The sequence below is a fragment of the Peromyscus eremicus genome, chromosome 2 (assembly GCF_949786415.1).
Source record: "Peromyscus eremicus chromosome 2, PerEre_H2_v1, whole genome shotgun sequence".
Taxonomy (NCBI): domain Eukaryota; kingdom Metazoa; phylum Chordata; class Mammalia; order Rodentia; family Cricetidae; genus Peromyscus; species Peromyscus eremicus.
Window position 1 is genome coordinate 72888649 of NC_081417.1, and position 23051 is coordinate 72911699.

The 23051-nt window shown below is 39.7% G+C and overlaps 1 protein-coding gene across 3 annotated transcripts in view; it reads left to right on the forward strand.

The window, feature by feature from the left end:
• The window catches only part of Fktn (fukutin), a 57895-nt gene extending 35142 nt beyond the window's left edge, over nt 1–22753 (forward strand). For 2 of the 3 annotated variants that reach the window (XM_059254360.1, XM_059254361.1), the window contains exons 7-10: nt 500–635; nt 5456–5589; nt 6738–6865; nt 21066–22753. In XM_059254360.1, coding sequence (XP_059110343.1) covers nt 500–635; nt 5456–5589; nt 6738–6865; nt 21066–21279 — 612 coding nt within the window. In that variant the 3' untranslated portion in view covers nt 21280–22753. The remainder of the gene's footprint in view (nt 1–499; nt 636–5455; nt 5590–6737; nt 6866–21065) is intronic. The other variant, XM_059254362.1, reaches the window with a different exon arrangement.
• Nucleotides 22754–23051: the final 298 nt, after the last annotated feature.

Consider the following 23051-nt stretch of genomic DNA (forward strand, 5'->3'; position numbering starts at 1 on the left):
TTACGTCTTGATTATATCCACTCTCAGGTCCCCTGTACTCCTGCCCAATACACCCCCTTTCCATTTTCATGTCTTCTTATTTTTATAACTCAAAGAATCCAATTAGTGCTTCCTACATGCACGTGGGAGTGGGGCCATGCACCAGAGCTTGGGCACGTTAGCAGCAGTCCACAACTTCTTCACCTTATTTTTTGAGATAGTGTCTCTCATTTAACCTGGAACTGATGGACTGGCTAGACAAGCTGGCCAAGGAGCTCCAGGATCTGTTTGTCTCCTTTCTCTGCCACCCACACAGCACAGGCATCGCAGACCCACACCAACACTCACAGCTTTTATATGGGTGTTGAGAATCCAAAGCCACTGAGCCACCCAAGCCCCCTACATTTGGATTTTTTCACAGTAGAAAAAAGAGGCAGTGCTAATTTCCAAGTTCAATTCAGATATCATAGAAAAGTTTCTAACAGTTTAGGGATTGTTATAATAAATAACTTTATTAAACTTTCAGCAGTACCTTGAGGATAACACTGTGGATGCTATGGCCTTTCGGAAGAGGGCAAAGGAATTACTGCAACTAGCCGCCAAAACATTACAGGAATTGGGAGTGCCCTTCTGGCTGAGCAGTGGAACTTGTCTAGGTAAAAATGCTTCCCTTTTATCTCCATCTCTTCCTTTTGACATTAAGAGTGAATGTTTGAAGTGATCAGGTATCAGTAATATTGGAAGTGTAGTATTCATAAGCAGAACAAACATTAATGTATAAAGCAAAGATGTGTTGACTCCTTTAAAGAAAGTAATTGATGAAATATAAAATAGAATCTTTTTAAAGCCATTTATTTATGTATTTCATATATATAAGTGCCCTATTTGCATATATACTTGAGTGCCAGAAGAAGGCATCAGATCCTATTATAGATGGTTATGAGCCACTATTTGGGTACTTGGAATTGAATTCAGGTCTTCTGGAAGAGCACCCAGTGTTCTTAACTCTGGTAATATATTGTGTACTCTAATAAAACTTATCTGGGGTCAGAGATTAGAACAGCCACTAGATTAGACATAAAGGCCAGACAGTGGTGGCACACACCTTTAATCCTAGCATACCCGAGGCAGAGATCCATCCAGATCTCTGTGAGTTCAAGGCCACACTAGGAACAGAGCCAGGTATACAGGCACACACCTTTAATCCCAGCGTTTATGATATCATGTCTTGGTTTGGGAAGGACACACACCTTTAATCCCAGGACTTGAGATCTCATGTGTTGTTTGGGAAAGAAACACGCCTTTAATCCCAGGAAGTGATGGTAGGAAGCAGAATGGTATATAAGGCGTGAGGACCAGGAACTAGAAGCTTTTAAGCTTTTAGGCTGTTAAACAGTTGGACTGAGATCCCTTTCCAATAAGGACTCAGAGGCTTCCAGTCTGAGGAAACAGGATTGGCTGAAGAGTTGGTGAGGTGAGGTTGGCTATGGCTTATTCTACCTCTCTGATCTTCCAGCTTTCTCTCCAATACCTGGTGCTGTGTTTGTTTGGGTTTTTTTATTTTTATTAATAAGACCTTTTAAGATTCATGTTAGACTTAGCTACTGAGCCATCTCTCCAGCCCTGTAAAATAGAATCATAAGGGCAATTGTATTTACTAAAAGTTATAATAATGTGTACAAATTTATATCAGACATGTAGAGTATGTTTCGTTTCAAGTAATCCTTAAATGGCATTTTGCTATTTCTATCTCAAAGATTTTTATTGCTTTAAATTGAAATATTGCAGGAAACATTTCTAATGAGAGGAAGATTGACAGGCATGCTTTAAGGTCACCCATAACTTCCAGGTCATTGAGAGCATCACTGGTTAGGCATCACTGTTCACCTGAGATGGGAAAGATGCTTTTTGTAGTTTTAAGCAGGCAGCTATTAGAATCTGAAAAAGGTTTCTGGATACACCACTCATTACGTCAGCTTCTTGGACTTTAGTATTGTTTAGATCCTTAAGATTGTTGCATTTATCTGTTTCTTCTCAATTTTTACTGTAGTTGATTATGATTGTGGTTTTTTTTATTGTGACTGTATTCAAAAGTTAATTCCAGTTAATTCAGCTTTAAAAAGTTACTATAAAATTTATTTTCCCATTCAGAACACTTTGAGACTGAAAGGAAATGCCTTAAATAATTATGCAGGTACAACAGGTGTAACCTGATATTCATAGCTGTCCTATATACTGGGCTATATGAGAGATTACATGCTTAGACAGGGTGAGGCACACATCTTTAATTCAGCACAGGAGGTAGAACAGGAGGCTCAAAAGTTCAAGGCCATAGCAACATAGCAAATTCAAAGCCAGTCTGGAATATGTGAGACTGTGTCTCAACAACAAAACAGTAAAAACATAAAAGAATACTCTTGTGTGTGCATATTTGCTTGAAAACATTTTTATACAAGCATGTATGTTTTTATAGTCAGTAGTGAAAAAGCATAGTCATTTGATTTGAGATTTTTTACCCTCATGGTTTATTTCATTTATAAAATAAGAGAGTTAAATTTGATGATACTGTGTGTTAAGTGATATTTAAGAACCCCTTTATTTTTAGGTAGTTTTTTTTTCTCAAATTTTTTTTTAAAGAAAAAAAAGACACATTTATTCAGCGTCATGATCAGACTATTACATTTAGCAATCAACAGCATGGGTGAAAAAAGATCTACAGTAAAACCCTTTGTTGGAATGCTTTACACTTTCCACAGAATAGAAACTAAAATAACCTGTTATACAATTAGTCACAAATACAGTCCTGGAGTTTTTTGCCCATACACGTGAGTATTGTCTAAAACATGTCTTGTTTGTAGCAGCTAGGCCCTGCCACCACTATGCTTGGCTGAGTTCACAAATCTGCTGTAACCTGTAGTTTCCCTGTCACTTCTCTGGCTCTCCTCTCCTGCTAAGGTTTGTTTCCTGGCTGTAATTAGAACCTCCTGCCACAACCATAGCTGCTGCTGCTGCTGGAACCACCATAGCCACCTTGGTTTCGTGGTTTAGCACAGTACTGGCCACCACCACCATAAGGGCCAGAACTTCTGCCTCCAAAGTTTCCTCCCTTCATTGGTCCAAAATTTGAAAACTGATTGTTATAATTGCCAAAATCATTGTAGCTTCCACCACATCCAAAATTGCTTCCATCATTACCAAATCCATTATAGCCATCCCCACTGCCACCATATCCACCACCACCACCACGGCTGCCACCATGACCACTGAAGTTATTTCTCAAATATTTTTAAGGGCCAGCCTTAATAATCTTCTTCCCAGAGTTTCAGAAGAAAAGCAGGAATTATTTTCAGGAAAAGAATCTAAGTACACCGAGCTCTTAGTGTGTACTTTATTCCTCTACAATCCTGTCTACACAGCTTCAGTTCTGTTCCCATGCCTAGCTCCTCTCTTGCCTGATTTCTCTCTACCTTTATCTGCTGTCCCCTCTAAGTTCTATCTTACTTCTCTCATCTTAATTCTGCCCCATGTTGGCCTTTCACATCTTGTTCTTCCCCATCTTGTTCGACCCCATCTGGCTCTTCCTCATCTTCCATCTCATTCTTCTAGTTCTCCACTCAAAATCCTCTCCAGTCAAAATCCTCCTCAATCTTTGAGGTTTACAGTTATTTACCCATGCAATAGTGCTGCTCTAGCTAAAGCAAGGTCACCAGGCTTGAATTCTTATAGGGTCATAAAGACAGACAAGAGTTTTCGTCAGGCAGAGAATGTCCGGCTTTCTTTTACAACCCAAAAGGGGAGTGGTAAAGCAACTAAGAGCTAAAAATCAGTTAATATATCAAAAAAAAGGGAATTTATGTGCTCAAACTACATTCCTAGAGGTGCTTAGGTAAATGTTAGGAATATATAATGTTAGTATAAATACCACTAAGGCTTTATAAGAAAGGAGGGTCTCAGCTTAATTTGTCTTAATTCTGGAGATTGTTTGGCCTTGGATGCTTGACAGGTATTTCAGATAAAATAAAATACACTGTTATGAGTTCTTGGAAGCATACATAGCATACAAGAAAATCATTGCAGGAATCAGCTAAAATATATGTGTGTGTGTGTATACATACATACATACACAAGTATATATTATATATATATAATATATATACACACACACATATATGTTAGCTGATTCCTGCAATGATTTTCTTGTATGCTATGTATACATACATACACAAGTATGTATATATATATATATATATATATATATATATATATACAAGCTAAAATATCAGCAAGACTTCTTAAGCCATGGCTTGACCTTCAGTAAAGTCCTTGACCTTTCCAAGTAGTAGTTTTGTGATAGTAGCTGAATTCCGTTACATTTTTTTTTTCCTTGCAGCAATTTTTCATGTTTTGTGTGTGAGTGCATTTTAAGCAAGGTCTTACTATGTAGCTCTGCTGGCCTAGAACTGTCTGTGTAGACCAGGCTAGACTTGAGCTTACAGAGTTCCACCTTTCTCAGCCTCCATTGTTGAGGTGAGTGCTGCAACATCCAGCAAACCCTTCATTTTTAATAGTTCATAATTGTTTATTAGAATTCTTTTATAATTCCAAATCATATTTTGTAATAGCAAACCTCCTGGGCTGACTCTAGACACTTACCTACTTTAAAAGCTATTGGAGTGGAAAGGTTAGAAGCTAGTAGGGAGGACTGGGGAGTTACTAATAATATCTAGGTGTAAGCTTTCTCAGTCCGTTGTTGAGGTACCTAAGCCAGATGTAGATACAAAAGAAACACCGAGAAATAGCATTGGGTGTGCTCTGCATATCATACCTTAAAAGATCTTTTATGTGACCCATCAGTTATCAGCTGTGGGAGCTGTAAAGTGCTATAGATTATGGACTCAGGAGAGCATATTAAGAGAATTAATATTCTTAACACATCATAAAGCAGTCTCAATCATTAAACTTTAATGTTTAAACACTCTGAACAGCAATTGTTTAAGTGAATGGACCAGTTAATACATTATTAAAGCTGATGATCTACTCAGAAATTATTATGTGTCATGAAAACTTTTTTTTTTACACAGGATCTCACTGTGTAGCCCTGGCTGTTCTGAAACTCACTATGTAGACCAGAACAGGCTGGCCTAAAGGTGTCAGCCACCATGTCTGTCTTCATTCAAACTTTTGAGGAAGCTGAGCACTCAGGCCAGGAGAAGAGAAGGCAGGAGGGAAGGAGGGAGGGAGGGAGAGAGAGAGAGAGGAAAGAAAAAGAAGGGAAAAGAGTAGGGAGATTGATTCTTCAAGGTAACTATTATAACCAACTGGTTTAGTTTGGGATTTAACTTTTAAAAAATAATTTTAATAAAGAACCCCAACCACAACCTTATGAAATGATAGCCATTACTATAAAGTTTGTTCATGATAATAACTAATCTTCCAAATATAATTTAAACATATTTTATCTTCCTCCCCTTTTTAGGATGGTATCGGCAGTGCAGTATTATTCCTTATAGCAAAGATGTCGACCTAGGAATTTTTATACAAGATTACAAACCTGATATTATTTTGGCATTTCAGAATGCTGGACTTCCACTAAAACACAAGTTTGGGAAGGTTGGTGACAATGAACTTAATTTCATAAGTAATGTGTCTCAGTTGTAAAGTTTACCTTAACTAACTTATACATGATTAAAGGTATGTCAAACATAGTTTTATCACCCAGCACTAACCAAGATGGGCTGTGGAAGCCTATTATCCCTTAACATTTCTATACCAGTTAAGGAAAATTTTGAAAATATGCCTTTTATTGATAATATGAAAGAAGGAACTTGGGCTCTTGTAAGTGAATGTGTTGCCATTCTGTTATGCAATAGTATGACACAAAATTAATATAAAGATAGAGTCCTGCTACTCTGTTTGAAGTTATATTTGTTTCTGAGTCGTCTAATTAAATGCTCACTTAGGATTAGATGTCATAATAATCATCAGCACAAATATCCCATTGATTGCTAAGGGATAGAGATAGGAAGCCATGTTTAACAAGTCCTTGAGTTTCTTGTCTTACATGTGCTAACGTGAGCAACTTCCTCAGAGGTTAATGTGGGGAAGGGCTGTGGCTGAGAAGAACTCTAGATAGTTTGATTGCTGTTCACAAATCCCATGATCCTTTGTGATAATCCTGCTCTTAATTGGTTCCTAGGGAAGTAGCCAAATTTTTTTCATTCCTGGAAAATTATTTCTCCCCATCAGAAGTAATCATTCTAATTTATTTTAAAAAAAAAAATTAGTGTTTTCTGAGGCCAAAGCAGTAGCTTTAGTCACTGAGCAGATACTTGCCAAAGGCTGGTGTCTGGCACGGCCTACAGATGGATACATTAGCATTCATTTCCTTGAGGGTCACATAAATTAATATATGATGCTGTTGAAGACACATGCACCAAGTTTGATATTTACTTTTAGGATAAGTTTCCTTTCCTCCTTTAGTTCGAAAGGGGCTCTGGAATTGGTACTTCAATTTTCCCTGCAGAGTGACAGTTTTAACTACCATGAGGCATTTACTCATGAATTGTCATCATTTAAGAATCATTATTTTATATGCATTTAAGAAAGACTAGTATAGTACCCCACTTTGACAGAGATTTAAGTTTTAAAAGCATGCAACTTAGAATTAATGCTCACTATATACAACATTTTTCTTCATGTAAAATAGGAAAATGTGTTTTTGTTATTTCAGTCTGTGAAGGTTTTCGTTTTCCCTACAGGTGGAAGACAGCTTGGAACTATCCTTCCAGGGAAAAGATGATGTAAAACTTGACATTTTTTTCTTCTATGAAGAGACTGACCATATGTGGAATGGAGGCACGCAGGCCAAAACAGGAAAAAAGTTTAAGTATGAATCAGAGAAGTACTTATTAAAAGGGGCTTTGGGAGTAATTTCAGAAAGGAGAAAGGAAAGTCTGTCCCCCAAGGCTCCATCAGCAGCTACTGTGCTCTCAGCTCACCCACAGTCCAGCTTTCCTGGGAAACTCTCCTGAGAACTGGCTGTGAGGATGGTCTGAGAGGAGGGGCCCTGCCAAGGCTAGTCAACCGCAGGAGTCATGATGAAAGCTCTTGAGTTACCATAGCAAACTTACGATGCAGGTTTTCTTGGGTTCATCCATCCTCCTAGGATCCCTGAGTCTTTATCTGAAGATTGCAAAGTAAATTTGTTCTGGAGGTTTGAGAGTAATCCAAACCTTTTCCTGAAAGTTACAAACTATCCATCCCTAATTGACTCTGACTCTAGAACGTATTTGTTAAACTTTTATTAATTATAAAAACTACTTTGCTTTATGACAACACACTCCACTGAGTACAGTCTGGCTATAAGATACATAGAAATAAAAATACAAAGGAAGAGAGATGGGCCAGTGAGATGGCTTAGCAGGTGAGACACTTGCTGCCAAGCCTAGCAACCTGAGCTGCATCATTGGGGACCTACATGCTGGAAGGAGAGACCACCTCCCAGAAATTGTCCTCTGATCTCACACATACAACATGCTGTGCCCACCTACACATGTACACACACAGATAAATTAAAAGTAATTTAAAATTTAAATATACTTAGAAATAGGTAAATCAGTGGGTATATATGTGTCTTGGTTGGGGTTACTATTGCTGTGATGAAACACCATGACCAAAACACAAGTTGGAGAGGAAAGGGTTTCTTTGACTTACACTTGTGCATTGTAGTCCATCATGGAAGGACGTCACACTGGAACTCAAAGAGGACAGGGACCTGGAGGCAGGAACTGATGCAGAGACCATGGGGGGTGCTGCTTACTGGCTTGCTGATCATGGCTTGACTTCTCAGGCTGCCTTTTTCCTTTATTCTTTCATACTTTATGTCCCAACTACAGATTCTCCTCCCTCCCCTTCCCCCATTCTCTCCTCCACCTCCTTTTTCCCCCAGGTCCATCCCCATTCTATCTCCCCTCAGAACAGAGCAGGCCTCCCAGGGATATCACCCAAACATGGCATAATATGCCATAATAAGACCAGACACATACCATCACATCGACCCTGGATAAGACGACCCACTAGGAGGAAAAGCATCTCATAAGTAGGCAAAAGAGTCAGAGACAGCCCCCGCTCCCACTATTTGGAATTCCATAAGAACACCAAGCTACTCAGCCATGGACATATGTGGAGAAGGCCTAGATCAGACCCTCACAAGCTCCCTGTTCTCAGCAAGCCCTCATGAGTCAATTGATTCTGTGGGGACTGAGATTAACCTGGTAGACTCAATCCAGGCAGGTCCAGTCCCCTCCTCCCAGGCCCAGCCAAACGACCCTGTATAAACCCCAGGTTTCAAACAGCCAACTCATGCAATGAGCACAGGACCCGGTCCCACTGCCTGGATGCCTCCAAAAATGTGTAGCCCAGGCTGGCCTCGAACTTGTGATCCTCCAGCCTCCGCCTCCTTCAGCAAATCCTACCGGCATGCGCCACCACAACCGGCAATTTCACATATCAACCACAGATTCCCCTGTCTTCCCTCCTCCCACTCCCAGCCCTCCCTCTCAATCCACCCCCCATTCACACCTCCTCCAAGGCAAGGTCTCCCCTGGGGAGTCAGTCCAACCTGGTAGACTCAGCCGAGGCAGGTCCAGTCCCCTAACTCTGCAACGAAGTTGAGTAAAGTGTCCCAGCATAGGCCCCAGGCTCCAAAAAGCCAGCCCATGAACCAAGGACAGGTCCTGGCTCCGCTGCCTGGGGGCCTCCCAAACAGTTGAAGCTAATCAACTGTCTCACTTATCCAGAGGGCCTGATCCAGTTCCATGGGGGCTTCTCAGCTATTGTCTCACAGTTCAAGAGATTTCACTCATTTGGCTATTTGTCCCTGTGCTTCCTCCAACCATTGTCTCAACATCTCTCGCTCATACAATCCCTTCTCTCTCTTGCTGATTGGACTCCTGGAGCTCCACCTGGGGCTTGGCTGTGGATGTCTGCATCCGCTTCCATCAGACACTGAATGAGAGTCCCATCATGACAGCCAGGGTGTTCGGCCATCTGATCACCAGAGCAAGTCAGCTCAGGCACTCCCTCAACCATTGCCAGCAGTCTATAGTGGAGGTATCTTTGTGGATTTCTGTGGACCTCTCCAGCACTCTGCTTCTTCCTATTCCCCTGGGGTTGTTATGCCCAGATTGTGACCCCAAAGATACCACCAAAGACCTTAGGTACAGAATGCAAAAAGCAAGGTTTATTTCTGTTTACAAGCCGCAGGCAGGGAAGCTCAATCCAAAGCACTCACTCGTAGTAACCGTGAGGCCAGGAGGAACTTGCTTTTTCTTTGTGTGGCTAGCTTTTTAAAGGCAAAAACCACAAGCCTTTCAGGGGGGTTGGGGGAGTTTTGCACGGGTGCAACTCGGATTGGTTTATTTTATCTCTGTTCTCTTTTAATTGGGTGAGGGTATGTAACCTTTGAATTTACTGTTTGGTGGTTACAATTTATCACTTTGGGGGCAGTGCAGCACAAGTCCCAGGCTTTGTCCTTGAGCCACCATGGGGGCTGGCTGGCCAAGCACGTACTGCACATAACTCTAAGTTGGTGAGGGGCCCCAGACAGTAAACATCTGGCTGAACTTTGAGCAGTCAGAGTGCGTGCAGAAAGGGAGCTACTGCAAGGACTATGTCTTTTGTTCATGGCCCTCCCAGAAACTGCTTGCTCAAGTCTCAGGAAACTGAAATTGAGGCCGGATCTCTCAGAGAAGACTGAGCAGCCTGTTATGGCATCTGCTTAGTCCTTTTCAGGTCTTCATTCATCTTGGTATCTCCCTCTCCGTTCTCCCACTAGGCTCCTGATCCAGCTGGGACCTCCCGTTCCCCTAAGCTCTGTTTCCCCTGACCCTTGCCCTCCATTAACCTCCCACCCCTCGTTTGCTCATGTAGATCTCATCTATTTCTTTGGTTGGGCAATCTCTGTCTTTCTTAGGGTCCTCTTTACTAGGTAGCCTCCCTGGAGTTGTGAGTTGCAGTCTGGTTATCCTTTGCTTTACATCTAGTATCTACTTATGAGTGAGTACATACCATGTTTGTCTTTCGGAGTCTGGGTTACCTCACTCAGGATGATTTTTTTCTATTTCCATCCGTTTGCCTGCAAACCTCATGATGTCATTGTTTTTCTCTGTTGTGTAGTACTGCATTGTGTATATGTACCACATTTTATTTATCCATTTTTCAGTTGAAGGGCATCTAGGTTGTTTCCAGGTTCTGGCTATTACAAATAATGCTGCTATGAACATAGTTGAGCATGTGTCCTTGTGGTATGATTGAGCATTCCTTGGATATATGCCCAAGAGTGGTATAGCTGAGTCTTGAGGGTAGTTGATCCCAATTTTCTAAGAAAGCGCCATATTAATTTCCAAAGTGGCTGTACAAGTTTGCATTCCCACCAACAGTGGAGGAGTATTCCCCTTGCTCCATATCCTCTCCAACATAAGCTGATTTCAGTGTTTTTGATCTTAGCTATTCTGACGGGTATAAGTTGGTATCCCAGAGTCGTTTTGATTTGCATTTCCCTGATGACTAAGGATGGTGAGCAGTTCCTTAAATGTCTTTCAGCCATTTGAGCTTCTTCTGTTGAGAATTCTCTGTTTAGTTCTATAACCCATTTTTTAATTGGACTGTTGAGTATTGTGATGTCTAATTTCTTGAGTTCTTTATATGTTCTGGATATCAGCCCTCTGTCAGATGTGGGGTTGATGAAGATCTTTTCCCATTCTGTAGGCTGTCGTTTTGTCTTGTTGACCGTGTCCTTTGCCCTACAAAAGCTTCTCAGGTTCAAGAGGTCCCATTTATTAATTGTTGCCCTCAGTGTCTGTGCTACTGGTGTTATATTTAGGAAGTGATCTCTGGAGCCAATGTGTTCAAGATTACTTCCTACTTTCTCTTCTATCAGGTTCAGAGTAAACTGGGTTTATGTTGAGGTCTTTGATTCACTTAGACTTAAGTTTTGTGCATGGTGACAGATATGGATTTATTTGCAGTCTTCTACATGTTGACATCCAGTTATGCCAGTACCATTTGTTAAAGATGCTTTTTTTTTTTTTTCCATTGTATAGTAGGCTTCATCCCAGGAATGCAAGGGTGGCTCAACATACGAAAGTCTGTCAATGTAATACACCATTTAAACAAACTGAAAGAAAAAAAACCACATGATCACCTCACTAGATGCTGAAAAGGCCTTTGACAAAATCCAACACCCCTTCATGATAAAGGTCTTGGAGAGATCAGGAATACAAGGAACATACCTAAACATAATAAAGACAATTTAGAGCAAGCCAACAACTAACATCAAAGTAAATGGAGAGAAACTCAAAGCAATTCTACTAAAATCAGGAACAAGACAAGGCTGTCCACTCTCCCCATACTTATTTAATATAGTACTTGAAGTTCTAGCCAGAGCAATAAGACAACATAAGGATATCAAGGGGATACAAATTGGAAAGGAAGAAGTCAAGCTTTCACTAGTATACATAAGTGACCCAAAAAATTCGATCTAGGAACTCATAGAGCTTATAAACACCTTCAGCAATGTAGCAGGATACAAGATTAACTCCAAAAAAATCAGTCGCCCTCCTATATACAAATGACAAATGGGTTGAGAAAGAAATCAGAGATATATCACCCATTACAATAGCCACAAATGATATAAAATACCATGGGGTAACTCTAACTAAACAAGCGAAGGACCTATATGACAAGAACTTTAAGTCCCAGAAGAAAGAAATTGAAGAAGATGTCAGAAAATGGAAAGATCTCTCACGCTCGTGGATAGGTAGGATTAACATAGTAAAAATGGCAATCTTACCAAAATCAATCTACAGATTCAGTGCAATCCCCATCAAAATCCCAACACAATTCTTTACAGACCTGGGAAGAACAATACTCAACTTCATATGGAAAAACAAAAAGCCCAGGATTGCCAAAAGAATCCTGTATAATAAAACAACCTCTGGAGGCATCACAAACCCTGACTTCAAGCTCTACTATAGAGCTACAGTAATTAAAAACAGCTTGGTATGGACATGTGGACCAGTGGAACCGATCTGAATACCCTGACATTAATCCGCACACCTATGAACATACGATTTTCAACAAAGAAGCCTTTCATAGTCTTATGAGATATTTAGATGCTATCTAATCAGCTCTGTATGAAGTTGCTACATCTGTGTTTTGAGAAGTCCTGTGAAAGTATCAGTCTTTTGTCTTAAATTTCCTATCAAAGGTGAATTTTTCTTCTCAGAGTGTGATCTAAAAACAGTCCTCACAAGCAGCGTTCATTTCTTCTGCCACATTTGTGGTAGAGACAACTTTGGTTTCCTCCCATTGCCCTTTTCTAGTAGCAGTGTTGGCCAAAGGTGAAGTTCTCTGAGGAACAGGAGAAATGAGCAGTGAGGGAACAGTCTGGACAGATGGTGTGCATCCCAGATTTTGTCTCCTGTTGCTGTGACCTTAGAGGCAGAGAAAAGAACAGGGGAAGGCTGTGTGGAGCCATTTCTTTGGAAGACTCCCCAGCCATATGCCGTTGTCAACACCATTCACTTTAAGGAAATACAGGATTGATTACACGGCCATCTATAAAAGGGAGGACCTGAAACTTGAAACTAGTGTGAGGATTTTTTTAAATTTTATAGTAGTTTTTTGATTTTATGTCTGCTCTGAGTTCACCTTTGCCATGACTGTGTGGTCCTTAGAAAATGGCATTTCACAGACCTTCTCCCTACTTTCCAGTAAGAGCCCACTTTTCTGTATACTGTCGGTGTCACCAAGCTCACTCTCATACTCTTAATCCTCCCTTTATGAAAACACTGTTGAGGTAATACAGCTACTGCTATCTCCCCAAGGGAATTGTTTTAAGTATAGGCACAGCAGCTGCACCTGAATCTGCTGCTGCTTCAGCTACTGACTGGTTCCACAATCACTGCCCTGCTGCTCAGGCTGCGGTCCAGCAGGACTTATGCATCCTTCTGGACCCACCTCTGCCGAACTAAGTCTCTGTAGATCTATTTTACAAATAAAGACTCAGGAGTCAGATACTGGGGTGAAAACTTGCTAGCTCAGAGAGGCTGAGAAGCAACCAGCTGACCTTCCTCCTTAGCCAGCGACCCACCAAGAGAACTTCCCTTCTGCTGTCCCCAGCCAAAAAGACCACCAGACTCAAAATCCCTACCTACTACTTCCTGTGTGTGTCTCTGTCGGTTTTCCAGACTCCCTCTAGGTCTCTATGGCTACTTCCTGTCAACTAGTTGCTGGTTTCATCTCTTGACCCAAGGTTTTATTAACACAAACTCGGAGTTGACACTGTGATCAAATGTCCCATAACAGGTGATCTTTTATTTATTTGGTTAGTAGTATTGGGTCCTTGTAATGTCTTTGCTCTTTGGATAGATCTTCAAGGAATTTTGACTCATCCTTTGTAGACTACACTCCAATCCAATGTAACTCTATGTGATTTATTACTTCATTTCATTTTTTAGTTATTACTTTATTTTTGCTCTATACTAAGAATACTGGTACAAATGTATTTTAGTTTCTGCTCTCATTGTGATCATAATCTTGCCCATAAAATAGATATAGCATATTCTGTAAGCAAAAAACAAAATTACAGAACTGTGTACAATATTTAGTTGAGGTTCTTGTCAAAACACAACAAGGAACATGGCTTAAAATAGCAGAGTTGGTTAGGTAGCCTTGGGAGGAATATGGAGAGAGTCTAATGATAGGTTTATTTAATTGCTTTTCTGATTATCCCAATTTATTTTTAATTTTAAAGTTTTCCAACTTAACTTTTGAGGCAGTTATTCTTCACCTGTTTCTCCATTTTACTGACAAACAAAATATAATAACTTATTTAATAAACAGAATATACAATAGCTTACATTTAATACGAAAATATTTAATGAGCAAATATGACTTCTTGCACATTTATCCACTTTTGGAGTGCCTTTAGTTTTTGACATTGTCTAGAATATGATAGTCCATATTCTAGGACTATAAAGGAGGATTACTTGTTTCTTAAGTCATTACTAGTGACTTAAGTGATACTATAGAAATAATATGTATGAAGATGACTTCTGACCTTTAAATATACTGCTGATGACTGGCATTGTGAAAACCTGTTTCCATTATTTTTTGAGCTACTGATTCCCTGTGAGTCTTAAACCACCTACTGTGCTTCAATTAATTTCATTAAAAACAATAATGTTCTTGGGTTTTTTTTTTTTTTTTGTACAAAAGCAGATTTGTTTGCATCTGCTTGTAACTGATGAAGTTATGTGGCAGTAGAACTAACCCTGACATGATTTTAAGTTGAAGTAAACACTGAAACTGTTAGAAAATAATCTAAATTAACCTTTTAGGAATAAATAACATTTCTAACCTAAAGAAATAAATGTCATAAATGTGGAATAGTGATTATTATACACAAAAGGTATGAAAGGGAGCCTAAATGTGATTAGTGCATGCTGTATGCATATACTGTGTTAATATATACATTAACTAATATACATTAGTTAAAAAATAAAGCACAAAGAAATAAGATCATGTTACATATCGTACAAAGAAATTTAATATCTATTAAGCAGTTATGTCCCATTTATTATGTAGTATCCCTGGAGCTAAGCCTCATGCTCACTCAGTGTCTTATTTATTAATGAATATGGATGGAGAAATAAATTAACACAGTTATGATATATGCTGCCAGATTGTCATCTCAAAGTTTTTTATTTATTTATTTATTTATTTATTTATTTATTTATTTATTTATTTATTTTGCAATACAATTCAGTTCTACATATCAGCCACGGATTCCCTTGTTCTCCCCCCTCCCACCCCCCTCACTTTCCCCCAGCCCAACCCCCATTTCCACCTCCTCCAGGGCAAAGCCTCCCCCGCGGACTGGGATCAACCTGGTAGACTAAGTCCAGGCAGGTCCAGTCCCCTCCTAGTTATTAAATTTTTATTGATAGTTACCAGCAGTAATTGCTACTGTTAGGTGTCTGAATTTCACATTGTAATTATGGTCATTGTGAAACTTGATCGTTCCTTTGAGTCTTTTTTCCCTGCTATGGCTTCTCATTAATAAAAGATATCTATTATAAAATAGAATCAGCTACTGATGAGAGGTTATCAGAGTTATTAACTGGCAACTATTTCAAATCCATAGGCTCTTTAGTCTTACCAGACATGTATCTTCCCCTACATGTAATTACACTTCAAAATTTAGCTATGAAATATTACAGTGCTTTAGATTATATCATTTTAAATATTAGTTAAGCACTAGGTGAATCCTCTATATCAGTGGTTCTCAACCCTTGGGTGACAACTCCTATGGAGGTGAGACAGCCCTTTGACAAGGTCCCCTAAGGTCATCGTGAATATCAGATATTTACATTACGATTCATAACAGTAGCAAAATTTCAAGTGTGAAGTAGCAATGAAATTAATTTCATGGTTGGGGTCAGCACAGCACTGAGAACTGTATTAAAGGGTCACAGGATTAGAAAGGTTAAGAACCACTATATATCTAAACCTGATTCAAGTATGATTTTAGGATAGTGGCTCCAGGAAATCTGTTAGGCCTGGATAAAGTCAGTCTTGATAAACTGGCAGGCTGAGTGAGACCTGAGTGCTACCTGACACTGAGTCAGCTCTCTACCGTTTAGTGACGATGACAGGTGACACTCAGAGAATGATTTGATCCAGCCCAGCATCTTTGGACAATTGGAACAATAAAGATGAGTCATTCTGGTTACTTCCAGTCATTCTGCCCCTCACCAAGTTAGACTTAGGGGTGGGGTTGTCCCTGGTGGACTCCCAGCTTCAGAGACTGATGCTCTGCTCCCATGGTTACAGCTCTCAGGAAACACACGTGTCTCTCAGTTCTTACAGCTGCAAAGCTAAAAGGCAGATTGAGTCATTTTTTTAAGTGAGTATATTTGAAGCATTGGCTTTTCTAAAATGATCTCATTCCCTGCTCTACTTACACTTTCATATTTTATAACATACCGATTATATCATAGGTCTCCTTAATTGAATCTCCAGATAGCTAGTCAGTGGTTCTCAACCTGTGGGTGACAACCCCTATGGAGGTGGGACAGCCCTTTGACAGGGGTCCCCTAAGGTCATCGTGTATATCAGATATTTACATTACCTAAATTACTAAATTTAGGTTCAGTTTTTTTTGTTGGTGTTTTTGTTGTTCTTGTTGTTGTTTTGTTTTTTGAGATAGGATTTCTCTATGTAGCCCTGGCTGCCCTGGAACTCACTATGTAGACCAAGATGGCCTCGAACCTGGAGATCAACCTTTCTCTGCTTCTCAAGTGCTGAGATTAAAGTTGTGCACCACCACAGCTCAGCTGATAATTTTAAAAAAGATACTAGGCAGTATACTGTAACTTTGGTTTTTCAAGAATTGAGTCTAATTCTTAGATGAGTGTGTAAGAGCAAGATTGTTAAACATACATAAATTTGACAATGAAAATGTCATAATGAGGCCCATTATTATGTATATTAATATGAGAATGAAATATGAAACAAACAAAAAGGATTAGTAACTGATTATAGTAGATCCTGTCTGTAATCCCAGCACTTACGAAGCTAAGTCAGGAAGATTGAAAATTTGAGGCTTAATAAAAGAGCACCAGGTGTGCCTTAGCAGTCACACAGGCCAGAAGATGATGCATCAGTGTCTTCTAAAAACTGTCATCTTTAAATGTCACATATAATTAAGTCATTCCCAGGAGTGAGATGTAAATAATGACCTGTACAAATACAGAAAGGCTAAGAAAGTTTAAGATTCACATCACAGAGACATAATAAAGAAGCCAGAATGGATACTAGGGAGATTGTCTAGTGGTTAAGGCACTTACCATGCAATCAAGAAGACCAGAGTTCAGACACACCACACACACACACACACACACACACACACACACACACACACACACACACACAGAGAGACATGGAAAGGAAAGAGACAAAAAAGAAGCCAATTTAAAAATTCTCATTAAAACTGTGGAAACTTTAAAATATTCTCTATTATAATGAATCAAAAGGGAAATTATAGTAGAAAATACAATATACTTTGCACTGAGATAATGTATGTACAACATACTGAAACTTACAGGCTATAAAGAAGTAATTATAAATGTACACATAGCCTTGCCTTGAAAAAAATACTCCTAAAACTGAGGTCTGGAGACATGCCTGGTGGTTAAGGGTACTTGCTGCTCTTCCAAAGAAGGACTTGAGTTCAGTTCCCAGCACCCGGTTGGGTGACTCACAATCACCTATAACTTCATCATCAGGGATCTGACCCCTTCTAGATTCTGCGGCCACCCACACATGCATGCATATACATCCATACAGACACATACAGTTAAAGATAAATATTTTTTAATACTTGTACAACTAAAAGATTCACAGGAAGATAAGTATAAATAATCAATGAGGTGTCCTGAGGAATTGAAGGAAACAAGTCAAAAGAAATTAATAAAACAATAAATAGTATAAAAGATCAATTCCACATGCTGGTTTGTTTAAAAATTAATTTTATCTAGGCCAGCCTGGTCTACAGAGCTAGTTCTAGGACAGCCAGGGCTACATAAAGAAACCAAAATAAATACATAAATAAACAAATGATTATCAAATTTGTGCAACTAACAGACCTTTAGCATGATTGATCAAGATATATAGGGGAAATGAAATAAATAAAAATAATATTTATTCCCCAAACCCAAGATGTATGACCCTTTATACTTCTCACTGTGTTGGACTGATGATAAAAACAAACTACTGTGGGTGATCTTAGATCACCCAGTATAGCAATTGCAGTAGGTTGTGAAATGGCAAAAATGTAGAAAAATATAAACAAAAATCAACTCAGGAAGATACAGATAGCCTACACCCAGTCAAGAAACTGCACTAATAACCAGAAAGCCTTTTCCTTTCTTTCCCCTTCCAGGAGTTACCAAGACCCACATGGTTTACAAAGAGTAAACTGTCCATCATACCTACACACATAAGTTACCTGCAGGGGACAGAGGCTGTTTCTAAACCAGGAAGAGAGCAGCTGAGTCACTCACTGCATGGACTCAGCAAGCCTGCACATGGAGTGCCCCAGCATATTTTTAAGAGGGAAATGGCACAGTGAACACAGGTGGAAACATGCTAAAGAATAGTTTCATAAGGCATGTGCATAGTCTGATTCTACCTAAGGCAGTGAAGGGAGTACTTCCCTGTGCACAGCCTCCTTTTCCATCTCCAGTGCTGCCACAGGAGGGAGGGACGAGGTGATTGAGTTGATGACATAAAAACATAAGTCCCCATCAGCAAAGATCTTCTAGGAAACTGAATTAAAAGCGATATGGGATTTCCTTGATTTGATGAAGGGAAGATAATGAAAACCTTGAGGGAGCTTCATGTCTAATGGTGAAATTCACAAGCTTTTCCATTAATCAGAAGCAGCAGCCTGTGTTGACTGCTATTAAACGGGATGCTACTGTTTAGGCCCTGGAATATCAGATAAAATGGGAGGTTCAGGAAAAGTGAGGTGCTAATGGGAATAAACTGTTTATGAGGAATTCGGGGGTTCTTCGGCTGTGCTCCTGGGACTGCAGTGTTTGGTGCAGACTTAGATTTGGAAAGGTCAGGTCGGTCGTAGTTGATGGCCACTGTCTCACTTAGCCTTTTCTACTTAGCATCAGGAGACACCCTGTTCTAGAGTGCTGGGAATACTTCTCATTTAGCAATTATGTTCAAAGATTGTACAACTATGCTGACAAAATTATTCTAACCACCCCAAAGTGGCTTTATTGGCTCTCAAATTTGGGGAAGAAAATAAAACTATCCTACTCTAGTTCACTGTTCAAGCTAGCAAGTGTTGTAACTGCTGTTTTAGCAAAAGTGGCATGAAATGAAGTGGTCCAAGTAAGAAAACAGATGGGAGAATTTTTTACCATAGTAAGATCTCTTAAATTTGTATCCTAATTTAGGGTGCCTTGCTCTAAATTTAAATCTGTTCAGATTTTGGATCTCTTCCCAAGGCTTTAAAGTACAGACTGTTCTGCCAGATTGAATCATAGCTTTTAATCCAGGCAACTCTGAGAGATTTAGTATCAGTCATTATTTACTGGTAATCCAGGCAAAGTCCAAGCATGTGCTGTTGTGTGTGACTTGCTGCCTCCTTCCTCTGCATGGTCTGACTTTACAATTACTTATCATGTTTTGTGATTATCTTTCCTGTTCTCCTGGGAAGCCAAGATACTTTTCTGTAGAACAGATTGAAAATGAGTAGAGAAATAAGAGTCACAAAGATCTAGGGATTTGGTTAGGAACATCAGAGTTGCATTTTTTTTTTTTTGTTTTGTTTTGTTTTGTTTTTCAAGACAGGGTTTCTCCGTGTAGCTTTGCACCTTTCCTGGAACTCACTTGGTAGCCCAGGCTGGCCTCGAACTCACAGAGATCCGCCTGCCTCTGCCTCCCGAGTGCTGGGATTAAAGGCGTGCACCACCAGCACCCGGCTGAGTTGTATTGTTTTTGTATCATTTTCACATTGTTTCTCTAGTTTAAGTGTTTGGGATTTGCTCTTAGATTCTCCTTCACTGTTCCAAGCATTCTTTTGTAGCCTGTAGTATTCTACCACGTGTATCCTGAAGCTGTTGTTTTTCGCTCTCAGCTCTTTGATGAGACTAAAGACTAATATTAAGGCAGATGCTTCCTGGTTGCTGTTACTAGGAAGATCAAGGTGTCTGCCTCAATTCTGGTTCATGATAGTATGGGGCAGGTAGACATTCTGCTGACCAGCAGGTGATTGTGGGGGTGGAGGCTGATAAAGGATGGCTATTTCTCATGACAAAATAAGTCATTCTGTGGACATGAGTGTGCAGTGCAAAACTGGGACCAGCAAATGGTTGGTCTAAGCAGTGTCTTGTTTGTGTCTCAGCTATGAGGTTTTCTGTGGCTGTCTTTCCATAGATGCCAGCTGGGACTGTCCACTAACTGCCAGTACCCACTGCCTTTTGTAGCGGACTTGTTGGCTTTTTTAGAATATTCAGATACACTTTCATGTGTGGTTTCATGTTTGCTTCTTGGTAAAACAAGATATTCAGGAGCAAAATCCATTCTTGGGTTCATTTGGTGGTAAAACATGTTAATCAAATACAATCAGATCCCTTTTCCCCAGTTATCTACTCTCTCTGTAATTCTCTAGTATATTAAACTTTTGATCCCTATTACTGCCATTTCCTCATTAAATACTGAAAGTTCGTCCGAGTTATGATGAAAAAAATTTCTCATTGAGAATCCAACACAGAATATAGAGCTATGTAACTGTAAACAGGCCTGCTGCTTTTTACTTTCCTTTGTTATAGAGTTTATGTAAGGATCTATTTCAATATTTTATTTTTTGAGACAGAGTCTTAGTAGACTAGACTGCCCCAGAATTCACTGTATGACTGAAGCTCTACTTAAACTCCTGATCCTCATTCCTTCCCCTTCAAGAGGTTAACAAATATTCTTTAGAATTTAAGAAGAGAGAGAGGTAGAAAGTACATTATTGCATATAGAGCAGAGGAAAAACCTAGGGGATGCTGGAGGAATCAATCCATATGTCTTGGAACACCAGATTGTACAAGAAAAGAAAATGACCATTTCGCCCATATTGTGGAAACATTGTTGTGACACCTATTTCTTCAGGTTTCTCAACACAGTCCCAGGGCTGACTTTGATTTTGCCTAATTTTGGTGTGTTCCCATCTCTGAAGCAATCGTTCTCTGTAATTTACTAACCAGACCTGGGTTAGGTTTAGATTGGTTGGTTTGCATTTTTTTCTCCTCTCTAGAGCTTATGGATGGTATTAGCTCTCCTTCAGATGGACGCAGAATAGAAGAGGAAGACCAGGGTGTAAACCCCAAAAAGGAGAAAGGGGTGCTGAGCAGATAAAGAGTAAATCTACTTGACAGGAAAGGGCTGTCCTTCACTAGGAAGGCCTGGAAGTTGAGGTACATGGCCTGATGCTCCTGCTTGTCCTTGTTTTCCTGTAGGTACCTGTTTCCCAAGTTCACACTGTGCTGGACCGAGTTTGTAGACATGAAAGTCCATGTGCCCTGTGAAACAGTTGACTACATTGAAGCCAACTATGGTAAGACCTGGACGATTCCTGTCAAGACATGGGACTGGAAGAGCTCGCCCCCAAATGTGCAGCCCAATGGGGTCTGGCCTATTTCTGAGTGGGATGAGGTTATCCAGCTGTACTGAGAATACAAAGTTATGGAGGGACATTTCCCAAAAAGAAGGCGGGTAACTGTTTAAAATGTGTGAGAGCCAAAGAAGATAAGTGAGAGTTTGAAGACATAAATGTTCTAACTCGTGGGCCATCTAATCAGCTCCGCCATTCAGCATTCTCTGAGGTGTTTATACACCAGGTAAAACACTAGGTTCTGGTGGTCAGGCAGAGATGAATGAGCAAATGCCTGCCTCTCGCTTGTCATGTCCAATTTTCTGTTAAGGGAGTCTCCCCCACCTTCTGAAGAGCTGATGTGCATTGCGATGTATTCCATGATTCTTAAAACATTAAATAATGTTTATACTGGAAAGTGAGCTCATCAGACAAAGCTAAGGAAGGGTACATTCATTAGGAATAATTCCTTCCTGCCAGTCCTCAGGACTTAAGCTACTGTGTTAGTGCCCCTTTAAGATTGTGGAATATGAGTTAGTATTTTATGAGTGATTAGACTTTGTGTCACACAGAGAAAGACAGTGGCAGACTCATTTTACAAGCAATGTGATCCACAGTTGACTTAAAGCACAGGGCGATTTATAAAGGAAGATGAGAGCCCATTTCAAGTCTTGTCAAGATGTATCCTCTTTTCTTCATATTTGAAGTGAGAAGTTGATGCCTATGTGATGCTTAAATGTCTGACATCATAGGAACATTGTCACTGACCTGCAGTGTTACTTGATAAGTCACTCAGTCATGCTGCCCAAAAGTTGTGATTTCACAGAGCTTACTTTGCTCATTTCATTCTCAATCGCTGTTAGACTTAAAAATAGGAGTTATTCATGGATAGTTTTCTATGTTCTGAACTTATAACTCTTCTACCCTTAATTTGAATTTTGACACTAAATACTAGTAGATATACCTCTGAGTTTTCTAATATACCCTTTATTTATGTATGAACTGTAGCTCCATTTCTTTAATCGATAGCCTACACTCTTAATTGATTTAGCATAAAGATAAGACTGTTGTTCTATCCAAAATTACTTCAGGTTTCCATAATGAGAGTAAATGTGAACTTGATAACTCTTCCTCATTCCAAATCACTGCTTAAAACCTTTGTTCATCTCTAGATTTTCTTTCTGCTGAGTGTAGTAGTGCAAGGACTCAGACTTCCCTACTACCAAGTACTACACATGCTGGACCCCTTGACCTCCTTTTTCTTCTCAAAATACACTCGTGAGTAGGCTGGGCTAGCTGCACCCATCTCTGTACCTGTACTTAAGTGATGTGCTCTAAGTGAGATATGCAGGGCAGTCTGACACAGTTAATGCTGCCTGGGAGAGGAGGTTCTCTACTCTCTGCTGCTTAGGGATGCTTTCCCTGGCAGCTTGGCAGATTTCCCTGTGGAACTATAGTTACTAAAATGGAAACCAGAATATCTGAGGGAATGGGCTGGCAGAAATTAAAAAAACAAAACCAAACCAAAAACAACCTTGGGGGACGTTACTTAAAGCCACCCACTTCCAAATTTTAAAATCACATCAAAAGTCTCTGATGGATGAAAAACCACAGTCTGTGAGGATACAGCCTCCATGTAGGAATACTGAGTCTCATTATAGCTGTCATATTCAGATTTTCAGGAAACAAATTATATATCATAAACAGTTCTGTCCTAGAAAATAACTCCATAGAATATGTATCCATGTTTTAGATAGCCAACCCTAATTTTATTTTTTGTGCACCAGAAATAAAATGATTATAATAGTGTTCTTGAGAAAAACCTACCCTATCTGCAGAGAACTGTTTGTTC